The sequence below is a fragment of the Peromyscus leucopus genome, chromosome 23, assembly GCF_004664715.2.
Source record: "Peromyscus leucopus breed LL Stock chromosome 23, UCI_PerLeu_2.1, whole genome shotgun sequence".
Taxonomy (NCBI): Eukaryota; Metazoa; Chordata; class Mammalia; order Rodentia; family Cricetidae; genus Peromyscus; species Peromyscus leucopus.
Window position 1 is genome coordinate 41,845,470 of NC_051082.1, and position 12,457 is coordinate 41,857,926.

The following is a 12,457-nucleotide window of genomic DNA, read 5'->3' on the forward strand; positions in this document are numbered from 1 at the left end:
TCAGGAGGCAGAGGCAGGTGGATCTCTATGAGTTCAAGGCCAGCCTGGGTTACAGAGTTCCAGGAAAGGCGCAAAGCTACACAGAGAACCCCTGTCTTGAAAAAAAAAAAAAAGGTTGATAGTGACTGAAGAAGGGCCCCCAAAGTCTCCACACATATGCACACAGATACACGTGTGCATGCGCGCATGCGTGTGCGTGCACACACACAAACACACGCACATTTGCAAATGGTCATAAAATCCATGGGAAGACATTCAGTCATCTCCTTCATCTGGGAAACCTGCACCGAACCCACAGTGAGAAAGTAGCTCACACCCTCTTGGACGGTGACGACCAAAGGGCCATATGGTGACATGTGTCAAGGAGGTAAAAAGCCCTGGGCTCCCATCAGGGTCATCCAATGATGAAGACACTTGGAAGACAGCCTAGTAGCTGTCAGAGGGGTACATGTAGGGATTGGCTCCAACCCAGCAGCTCCAGCTTGGGTTCCTAGCACGTGAGACATGGGGAAACATTTCCATGCTCAAGCCTGTGTGGCTCAGAAAGGAAAGAAGCCACCTAGACACCGTCAGCGAACACTGGAGAGAGGAAACAGTTTTTTTTCTTTTTCTGTTTTTTTTTTTTCTTTTTCTTTTCTTTTCTTTTTTGAGACAGGGCTTCATGTAGCCCAGGCTGGCCTGGAATTTTCTATGGAGCAGATGAATTTTGACTTGTATGTGTGCGTGCAGGCATGGACGTATACACACGTGTGTGGGGAGTGCAGAGGACAATCTCAGCTGCCATTCCTCAGACACTGTCCACCTTGGTTTGGCGACAGGGTCTCTTCCTTACCTGATGCTCGCCAAGCAGGCTAGACTGACTGGCCAGCAAGCACCAGGGAAGGCCTCTGTCTCCACTTCTTACATCTGGTATTGCAAGTGTGTGACCCCACAGTGAGCATTTACGTCTATCTATTATTCATTTGCTTGTTTATTTATTTATTTTAAGCATGGAGTCTGGGGGTTGAGCCAGGGTCCTCGCTCGGGCTTAGAAGACAAGCACTTTGCTGACCGAGCTCTCTCCCCAGCCTCGAACCTTGATCTTCTATTTCTCCTCCTCCCACCCCCTAAGTAAGTGCTGGCATGCCAGTATGCATCACTACGGCTGGTTTATGTGGTGCTGGGGATGGAACTTGGGGCTTCATCAGTGCTAGGTAAGCAGTCTGCCAACTCAGCCACCTCCCCAGTGACTGGGTCTGCTTGTAACCCCAATGCGGGGGATGTTCAGACAGGGCGATCCCTGGAGCTTGCTGGATAGACGGTCCAGCCCCATCAGGGAGCTAGCTCCAAATTCAATAAGAGAAACTGGCATTGAAGAAGACATCTGACGTCAACCTCTGGAACACACGCTGTGGTAGTTTGAATGTATTTGGCCCCCATAAGCTCCTTAAGGAGTGGCACTATTAGGAGGCGTGGCCTTGTCGCAGGAAGTGTGCTCTTGTTGGAGGAGGCTGGATGGCACACACCTTTAATCCAGACCTTGAGGCTGGAGGGCGCACCTTTAATCTGGGCCACACCTTCTGTTGGAAGTGTGTCACTGGAGGGGCGGTCTTTGAGGTCTTTTTCTCAAGCTTCCCTCAGTGTGAGAGTCAGTCCACTCCCTGTTGCCTGTAAGATGTAGCACTCGGCTCCAGCACCACGTCTACCTGCACGCCGCCATGCTTCCCTTCATGAACACAATGGACTGAACCTCTGAAACTGTAAGCGAGCCACCTCAATCAAATGTTTTCTCTGTAAGAGTTGCCGTGGTCACGGTCTCTTCACAGCAATAAGAACCCTAACTAAGACAGACAGACAGACAGACAGACAGACAGACACACACACACACACACACACACACACACACACACACACGAAGAAAAGAACAATGCGAAACAAACTCTGCAAAGCACACCTAAGCCATATAGCCATCAGAGGTGAAGGAGGCTGGAGAATTGCCAGGGCCAGGCCTGGAAGGGGCAGGGTGGGAGGGGGTATGTGTTATCTATGATTTCAGACACACCCGTGGCACACAAGTCCTGGCTGGCCAGGCTCACTGCCTCTCCTCTCCCCTTCCCTTCTTGGCTTCATCACCCCTCCCTAGTCAGTGCTGCGTAATTAAGGTGGAAAGGATCAAAAGGAGACCAGCCCACGGCAGCTCCAGGTGCTGATGCAGTTTAGCCAGCTGCCCCTCACTCAGCCACCGTCACCCTCACCCCTGCCTAGGGCAGAAAAGCAGTGAGGCCAGGCAGAAGCATGATCTCCAGGAGTAACATTTCTATCCCACCTCTGGTTGGCCAGAACCATGAAATTGGATGCCTCTGTTAGCCCACTGGCACTACCTGAGCTGGGCTCAGAGCCTATCACGCTGGAAGAGGAAAGGAACCCTGTTTCTGCTCCACACAACTTGGTTTCACATAGGCATGAAGGACTTGCAGAAACGAACAAGGTAGAGAGGACCAGGGTATACATACGAGACGTGTCAGTGGAAACAGAGACAGAAAGAAGTGTGTTCCTTAGAGCTGGGGGCTTCAGAGGCCCACCAAACCTCTCAGCTCTGGGGTGCGGGGGCACCAAACTGCCCTCTCTGAACTCTACTGCCCAGGAGCTACCGAGGATGGAGCTTTTGCGGGCTCCGTGCCCCACCTGGAAGGGAGGGGCGTGCACCTCCTGACTGACCCAGAGCAGAGCTGCTCAGAAGCATAAGGGTGTCTGCTGTGATCAAAGGCTTTCCAGCTGCACTTAGCTCTCAGAAGCAGCAATGGCAATTTTGGCAGCGGAAGGATCTAGAAGCGCAAGCAAAGCAGAAACAGCGAATCCAAACAGACCCGGCTTTCTAAAGTAAGATCAAAGCTGCCTCCAAGACCCTGTGCTTCAGAGGAAACCAGACATCTGGAAGGTGCTCGGAAGAAATCTGGCTGACGGGGCAGAGCGGTCTGGCAGGGACAGCTAGGTGGAGGCAGCTGTGTTCTAGAGTGGCCGGTGACACCCAGTTCTGCAGAGTGTCAAGAGTGAACCATCCAGGCCAGATGAACCCCCTTAGGGGGTCTCTGACAGCCAGGGAAGATTCTGGGGTTCATGGGGGGGCAACCATGAGCTGCAAACGGGGAGCTGTGGGCCAGCGGAGGGAGCAGCAGCTGCAGGGGGCTGCGGGGAGGGGACACCTGACAAATGGTGGGACGCCCAAGGGATGCACAGGGCAATCAGCTGAGGTTCCCAACAAAGACATGTCTCATCTGCTCAGATGAGTATTTAGTTCAGTCTTTTGTTTATGACAAACCAACATGGCCTTGGGTACAGCTCAGCTGTAAAGTGCTTGCTGAATGAGGACCTGAGTGAGTTCCCCAGAACCCACATTAAAAAGCTGGGCACTGTGAGCCGGGAGCAGTGGTGCACACCTTTAATCCCGGCACTCGGGAGGCAGAGGCAGGTGGATCTCTGTGAGTTCCAGGCTAGCCTGGTCTACAGAGCGAGTTCCAGGACATCCAGGGCTGTTACACAGAGAGACCCTGTCTAGAAAAACGAAACAAAACAACAGACAAACAATCAAACAAACAAACAAAGAAAGAGCTGGATACTATGGCTCACATCTGTGAAACCAACTTTAGGAAAGGCTTAAATGGTTGGATCCCTTCGACTCAGTGACCAGCCAGTCTGGCTGAATATGTAAGCTCCAGATTCAGTGAGGGATCCTGTCTCAAAACAAGGTGGAAAGAGTTCAAAGAAGACACCTGCTCCACGTGCACCTGCTTGGGCGTGTTCATGTGCCAAACAAAAATGAAAAACGAAGGACATCTAGGATTCTTCACTATTTCAGAGTGACCAAGCCCACAGTGTATTGACGCTGCAGCAGATGACCTTGGTGACTCCTAGTGTCAAAGCCCTCATCTATGACCGCTGCTTGGACCCCACATACCCTCACGAGCTGTCAATTGCCTTTCAGCGGGGCTGCTAGGGGCCTTGGGCCACAGAAAACACAGTCTAGCAAGTTCTTAACTTGCTGCTTCTGCCCTTCTCCTGAAGCCAAGCTGGATGTGGATTGCCACTGGTGGCAAACCATCTCCAGGGAGACTGTTAGGCATTTTGACAGTTGAGGTAACGTGACCTCACATCTTCAGATCCCAGTGCCAAGAAGTCACGGAACCAAAGAGGCCATGTGTCGGCCCCCAAGTGGACCGAAGGGGAGAGAGAGAGAGAGAGAGAGAGAGAGAGAGAGAGAGAGAGAGAGAGAGAGAGAGAGAGAGAGAGAGAGAGCATAGTGACCCATCTGGGACAGAGGGCAGCATGGCCTGGCAAGGGACAGGAGGCTGAAGGTTCTGGTGGTGGAGGGGATTCACAGATGTCTGTATTTAGAGCACTGAGAGTGATAAATGGCATCTTAAATCCTACACAGAGGGCCAGGGAGGTCGCAGTTACTGGAGAAGCGAAGATCTGAGCTCCATTCCCCAAACCCACAGTAAAAAGAAAGCATGGTGCACATGTGTCCCAGGCCTGGGAAATACAGACGGGAGGCTCCCTAGGCCCACTCAGCGAGCTCCAGGCCAGGGAGAGACAGACCCTGCATTCAAAAACAAGGTTAAAGGTTCCTGAGGAACGGTAGCCAAGGTTGGCTTCTGCATGCAGATGTGTGAGCACACACGTGCATACGCGCTCACATACCTACAGACGACACACATATGCACAAAATTCCATGAGCCACTACAAAGCAGGGGCAAGGTGACACCTTCGTCACAGACCCATCCAGAGAAGCAGGAGAAGCTAACAGAAGTGCTGGGAACTCCTGATCCCCTGCTCTGGCACCTGGACCTTCTCCACCCGGGCAGAGACGGGAACAGGTTGTCAGGAGGCAGAGTGCAGTCCCCCGTGCCCCCAGCTGTGGACTTCCCAATGGCTGTCCTACTACCCACATGCTGTCTGAGAGCTCTGGGGGCTGGGTTATCTGGGCCCACAGCTGTGGGGAGTAAGACCCCATCACTAGCCTGGATGCTGAGCCAGCAGCTCTGATCTGAGGGGGTGGCCTAGGTGAGTGACATTACTCAGCCTGCGTGGCCTCAGAAGGGAGTGTTCTCAGCAGTGACTGGCATTTAGACCCCTGCCTGACCTGCCGGGGATCATCTTTATTTCCTGTCCTCACTTGAGAGCTCAGGATTGAGGCCTGAGGGAAAATGCGGAGTGCTGGGTCTGGGCAGCTATGGCTCAGCCATTGCTAAACAGTGCCACCTCCGAGAACAGGGGGAAAGTCACCATGAAAGTTGCAATCAGGCCTGGAGAGATGATTCAGTCTGTAAAGGCCTTGCCACACAAGCATGGGATCCTGAGTCCATCCCCAGAGTCCACATTAAAAAAAAAGCTGAATGCTGTGGCACGTGCTTGTAATCATAGTGCTGGGGTAGTGGGGACAGGAGGATCCCTGGGGCTCACTGGCCAGTCAGCTTAATGTAATTGATGAACCCCAAGTCCCAGTGAGAGACCCTGATTTAAAAAAAACAAGGTGGACATCACCTGGGTAGGACACCTATATGAACAAGTGCATACAAACATGAATGAGCACACACACAAACATGAATGAGCACACACACACATTAATGAGTACATACAAATATGAATGAGTGCGCACACACACAAACATGAATGAGCACACACACACATTAATGACTACATACAAATATGAATGAGTGCACACACACACACATTAATGAGTACATACCGACATGAGTGCACACACCCATATGAATGAGTGCATACAAACATGAATGAGCACACACACACATTAATGAGTACATACCAACATGAGTGCACACACCTATATGAATGAGTGCACACACCCATATGAATGAGTGCACACAAACATGAATGAGCACACACACATTAATGAGTACATACAAACATGAATGAGTGCATACACCCATATGAATGAGTGCACACACAAACATGAATGAGTACACACACACATTAATGAGTACATACTGACATGAGTGCACACACCTATATGAATGAGTGCACACACCCATATGAATGAGTGCACACAAACATGTATGAGCACACACACATTAATGAGTACATACCGACATGAGTGCACACACAAACACGAATGAGTACTCACATACACATAAAATGAGTACATACAAAAGGGAATGAGTGTATACACAAGTTGGATTAGACTATGCAGCAAAGGACAAGAAGCAGTAAGGTCTCCAGGCACAGCCAGGCTTCAGCTCAGCCCCAGTGCCTGAGAGGTGTGCACAGCTGGGGGGCGCGGTGGTCAGTCGCTGTGGGCAGTGGAAGGAGCTGGAAGGCAAGAAGCTAAGATCTGTAGCTGCAGAAATGAGAGGCCACCAGGGCCAGTCCCTGTGGCTGAAGCAGGCAGGGGTCAAGACGGGAATCTCAGCAGAACCCATCTACAGCACAGGCTGTCTCGTGGGCCCAAGCAACTACGTGTGATATACAGCTAACTCCAGAGACTCTCCACCCAGGATTGTCCAGCTCTTGATAGTCACAAGGAGCCAGGCACTAAGGAGCAAGGCAAGATGAATGTGTGTTTCCGCTTATTCAAGTAATTGTGTGTGTGTAGACCATAGAAGGACGTGGTGTTTCTCACTGTATCTGGAATCCCAGTGATCCAGTGATCTTCCTGTCTCCGTTTCCCACAGCACTGAGGTTGCAGGCATGTGAGGGTTCATGCCTGGCCTGTGATGTGGGTGCTGGGGGGGCGGAGCATTTGAACTCATAACCTCATGCTCATGCAGTAAGCATTCTTACCCGCTGAGCCACCTCCCTAGCTCCCCTATTTCCTCTTATCAGTGGAATCTGAGATGGTGGATGGCGGAAGCAGAGCTTCAGCGAGGCGTGGGTTCATGGCCTCGATTCCGACACATTTATGAACGCAGCCAGGAAAAGAACCCCGAGTGCTGATCCGCAGAGACGACAAGCGAGAGCTTTGAGGCCGGCTTTTGTAAGCCTCCAAGACTGAAGATAAAGCTAATGAAGGCCTTGATTGGATGTCTCTGCGGGAACTTCAGGGTTTTGAGGCATGGTGGAATTCCTACCCGCGCTGTCAGGGGAGTGTGGCTCCCAGGGGGCAGCTGCTCTGCATTCCCCGACCTCTACCCCGCTCTGCTTTGCAGGATGTCTATGGGACCCCTGGCACAGACAAAAAAGAGGTGTTGCCTCACACACCTGTCATGCCAACACTTGGGAGGTGAAGGCAGGAAGATCCACAGTTCAAGTCACCCTCTGCTACCTAGAGAGTTCCAGGCTAGCCTGGGCTATGTGACACCCCATCTCAAAAATACATCAGGGCCCGAGGACGTGGCTCAGTGGACAAAATATTTACTTCCCAACATGAGGACTGGAGTTCTGAGCCCTAGAAAGAGCTGGACTGGTGTGGAGGCCACTTTCAGTGTTATCACTCAGGACGCAGAGACAGGTAAGCTGGCTAGCTGGAATAGCAGGGATTGGTGAGATTCTGGTTCAGAAAGAAACCCTGACTCGGTAAGAGTGGAGATCGGCCTAGGAATGAAGTGTTTCCTTTGAGGTCAACTTTGACCACACACATACACACACACACACACACACACACCCCTATACCACACACACTATAACACACATTCCCATATACATATATACATAAACACATACACACACAAACACCACACACTACACACAGACTATACATCACACACTACACACACTACACACTACACACACACACACACACACACACACACACACCACATATACCCCCAAATAAAAAATAAACAACAACAAACAATCACACAGTAGGTGGAAGGGGTATTCCAGAGCCCAAAGGGGCATCAGAGAGACCTGAAATTAGCAGCTTGTCACAGGCCTGGACCACAGGGAAACTCAGAGCGGAGGGTTCGAATATCCATGCAGAGATAAGCACAACATGACTTGCTCTGTGTGTGTGTGTGTGTGTGTGTGTGTGTGTGTGTGTGTGAGGTTCATAGCGTGAAAACTGAAGTCTCATCAGTGTGAACACCCCAGCCACACACATCTCCCTGGAAAGTAGGGTGTCTAGCGGTGACCTTCAGTGCACCAGATATCTCTGGCCAGCTGCTGCATCTTCAGGGGAAGGCTGCTCGCCACATCTCTAGGGGGCAGCCCCACTGGCTGCTTTCTGTTCTAGAAAGGTTTGGGAGAACAGGGCTCTCGATGACTGCCTGGGATACACAGCAAAACCCCGTCTCAAACAAATGAACCCACAGCCAGGTGTGGTGGTGCATGCCTGTAATCCCAGCACTTACAATGCCGAGGCAGGAAAAGGGAGAGTTTGGGGCCAGCCTGGTATACATAATGAGTTCCAGGCCAGCCTATCCCCCTAAAACCCAAATCAAACCCTAACAACAACAACAAAGAACCCAATCAATCAATCAATCAATCAATCAATCAATCAATTAACTTAAATGCACAATGGACCACAATGGAAACCCCTTTGCATGGGCACAGGAACGTGTTACTGAGAGACCATATGTCTGCATTGGCACACATACATGTCACACATAATGGCCACTCTAAGTGGAAACAGCTGCTAGATAGATGGATTCTATGGTCTCTGTGATGGTTAATATTGACCGTCAATTTGATAGGCTCTAGAATCGCCTAGGAGACACACCTTTGGGCATGCCTATAAGAAGTTTCCAGGTTAGGTTAAATGAGGTAAAAAGACCCACCCCTCAGTGTGAGCAGCACGACCCCACAGGCTGCGGTCCTGGACTGAGTGAAAAGGAGAAAGTGAGCTGAGCCCCAGCATCCATCTCTCCCTGCTTCCTGACTGTGGATGCCACGTGACCAGCAGCCTCCTGCTCCTGCCGCCACGCCTTCCCTGCCATGACGGACCCTGGAACTGTGAGCCACATAAACCCTTCCTTCCTTAGGGCGCTTTGGTCAGGACACCTTATCTGAGCAACAGGAAGAGTAATCTAATCCCTCATCTTTTTAGAGGTGACCAAAGCCAACATGTGGCCTAAGCCACATTAGTCCCCCCACCCTACCCTGTCCTCACAGCAAGGTTACCTGGAGACACAAAGAAGGTTCTCCAAAGCTTCTTATCCCGTGTGACATCCCGGATCTCCTTGGTCATGTTGATCATCCTGCCAGCCACCGGAGGGACTCGGCGGAAGTCTAGGATCCTGGTGAGAAAAGGTGGGAAGAGGGGTCTTTACTTTCTGGGGCTGATTCTCAGTGTCTGCAGAGGCCAGGATGCTCTATTGTCACTCTTGGGTCGTCTGCCACACGAGGCTCTCGGGCTCAGCACAGCCCAGAACCATTAGTGCCGAGAAGGTGTGCACCCCAAAGGGATTGAAGCCTCTCTGCCTCATTCATTGACTCTGGCCCAGCCTGATAACTAAAATGTGCCCCCATTCCAGGGCTAAATTTAAAAAGGAAATTAAATTAAATTACCCACTCTTAATGGGGTTCTTTCTGCACACATTGCCGCTTGCTTAATTAAATGGAGATGCCCGATGCTAGCTTTTTCCTGCTGACACAGGATGTCGAGATGAGTTGTCCTCGGTGGAAGGGTGGACAGGGGGGAAGGACAGACTACATTCTTGTGATGAGGGGCCCCAGGACTTCACAGGACAACTGCAGCCAGCATCCTGCCACCCCGAGCTTCATGGCTCTGTTTTCATGTGTGTGGACACACGTGGGTGCGGCACGTAAGGTCAGCCTTGTGTTCAGTTCTCAGGAGCTGTCAGCCTTGTTTTTGAGACAAGGTCACTCAGCAGCCTGGAACTCGCTGATTGAGCTAAACTGACTGGTTATCGAGCCGCAGAGGTCCTCTGTCTTTACCTCTCCAGCCCTGAATTGCAACTGTGTACCACCATGCACTGAGGTACATGTCTGAGGACAAAGCTCATGTGCAAGCATTTAGCAGCAGTCATCTCTCCAGCCCCACGGCTGGTTTATAAGGTGGTAACTTGAGTAACCTCATGGTGTACTCATGGGTTGAGGATGCTTAAATGTCTGCCTTCTGGGGATTTCTAGTTCCCAGGTAAGGTGTGTGATCTGCATCCGTCTCCCAGGATCCTGTGAGAGAGCAGATCCTGGCTCATAGGTCTAAGATGGAGCCTGAACTCTGAAGTGGAGCCAGCCCCGTGACAGCTGAGTTAAGATCTGTGTCAAGCCATGGCTGCTCTGCAGTCAGGGGGGTCTTGAAGGCAGGATGCAGAGCCTTATCCCTCTTCTATTGCCTAGGCAGAGGTCCCTCTGTTCCCTGCAGAGATGATCCCAGGGTCAGGCCTGTGAACAGCTCCTCAGGGCATGTGGAACTGGTAGTGAACCAGGTTCTCCTGGGTCAGGGCTGTCCCTTAAGAGACAGGTGACAGAGTCTCCTACCTATTTATTATTACTTCCTATTGCCACTAAAACACCACTTCCTCCTGTTAAAATCCACAATGCCCAGGACTTCCCTCTGCTCTCATTTCTTCCCCCTTCATCCCCAGTGATACCATCTGCCATCTGCTCCTGCTGCTCCTTGCTGGGTGCAGGGGTGTTGGTGCCCATCAGGATCATAAATGCCATGAGGGCAGGTTGCCTCTGGTTAAGGGTACGTATGGGTGGCTGGCTCTCCTGGGGCCTCACTTTTCCTGGTCTGTAAGATTGATACATGAGGCTGGGGAGACAGCAGAGCCTCAGTTCATTATCTAGCAATCAAGTGTAGTGGCACACGCTAGTAACCCCAGCGCCGAGGGGGCAGAAACAGACTGATTCCTGGGGCTCATTAGCCAACCAGCCACCAGCCTAGCCTGCTTGGGGCATTCCAGGTCAGCAAGTGCTCCTGACTAGCGGAGAGCTCCTGAGGAATGATACCTGAGGTTTTCTGTGCATGCCCCTCACAGAAACACACACACACACACACACACACCACCACCACACCACACCACACCACACTCTGATGGGCCTATGATGGTTTAGTATGGAGTAGTTGTGGAGGTAACGATGGTGGCTGCATGGATCCCTAAGGCCAGGCCCGAGCCTCTCTGTAGGTGGTACGCATGGGTACACAGAGGAATCTGGATCTGGATGGCTCTAGCAGTGTGCAGAGAGGGGACTCACCTGTTGAGGAATATTAGTTTAAGATGTGCTACATTCGTTTATGCTGTGGAATATTTGTTTATTGATGCAAAGATGAGTTGCATTTATGTTGCATTTGTTTAACTGTGAAGCTGTGTTACTGTGTCTATCTAAAACACCCGATAAAAAGTTGAATGGCCAATGGCTAGGCAGGAAAGAGAAATGGGAGGGGCTACCAGGATATATAGGAGAAGAGGAAGGAGCGAGAAAAGGAGAAGGAGAGGAGGACACCAAGAGCCAGCCACCCAGCCACACAAACAGCCTCTGAGTAAGAGGAAAACAGAGGTACACAGAATAGAGAAGGGGGAAAGCCCAGAGGCAAAAGGTAGACAGGATAATTTAAGTTAAGAGAAGCTGGCTAGAAATAAGCCAAGGTAAGGCCGCGCATTCATATATAAGAATAAGTCTCTGTGTATTTATTTGGGAACTGGGTGGTAGGTCCTCAAAGAGTAAACAACAACAACAACAACCAACAACACTCACCTGTCGAGGTGGAAGGCAGCGATCTCTGCATTGTGCCTCTCGTAGTCAGAGAAGTAAAAGAAGTCAGGTGGCGTCTCCTGCTCCCTCGTCTGCCTGTAGAACACAGAGACACAGTCTGTCACAGAGAGGAGTTGCACGGATGGAGGGGATAAGCTGAGGTGCGGGTGCAGCTGGAACCCAAGCTGACACACATTTCCAGATGCTACCCACTAACCAGCTGCCAGAGGCTCATCATTGAGGGTCAAATGAAAGGCCCGTGAGATGGCTCAGTGGATAAAGGTACCTGTTGCCACAGCCGAAGAGCTGGATTTCAACCCCCAGGACCCTCATGACAGGAGAAAAGCCATGCTTAAAAATTGTCCTCTGACCTCCACATGTGCTGTGACATACATACTGCCCCGCCCTCACAAATAAGCACATGTTTCTTGAAAAAAAAAAAAAAAACCAAATTATAGGCAGTGGGGGAGATGGTTCAATGACTAAAGCCCATGCTTTGGATGCATGGGGACCTGAGTTTGATCATCAGGACCCACATTTAAAAGGCCAGTTCTGGGGAGGCAGACAGGAGGATCCGTGGGGCTCACCAGCCCAGCCTACTTGGTGAGTTACCAGTCAGTGAGGGATAAAAGAACAAGTTTGGTCAGATGTGGTGGCACACGCTTTTAATCCCAGCACCCAGGAGGCAGAGGCAGGCGGATCTTCTGTGAGTTTTAGGCCAGACACATGGGAGAGGTCAGAATCTGCTCATGAGGAAAGTTGAGGCCACTCATGCCTTTATATGTGGTCGGAGTATTTGAAATGTTTAAAGAGTATGTTGGCTATGTGTAGCCCTCAGGTATGGTCAGGTGTCGCTCATATC

General features: G+C 51.0%; 1 protein-coding gene across 1 annotated transcript in view; it reads right to left on the minus strand.

The window, feature by feature from the left end:
- The window catches only part of Fam20c (FAM20C golgi associated secretory pathway kinase), a 54,530-nt gene that overhangs the window by 4,693 nt on the left and 37,380 nt on the right, over positions 1-12,457 (minus strand). The window contains exons 4-5 of the mRNA XM_028856015.2: positions 11,599-11,691; positions 9,055-9,170 (exon numbers count right to left, since the gene is read on the minus strand). Of these exons, the coding sequence (XP_028711848.1) occupies positions 9,055-9,170; positions 11,599-11,691 (209 nt within the window). The remainder of the gene's footprint in view (positions 1-9,054; positions 9,171-11,598; positions 11,692-12,457) is intronic.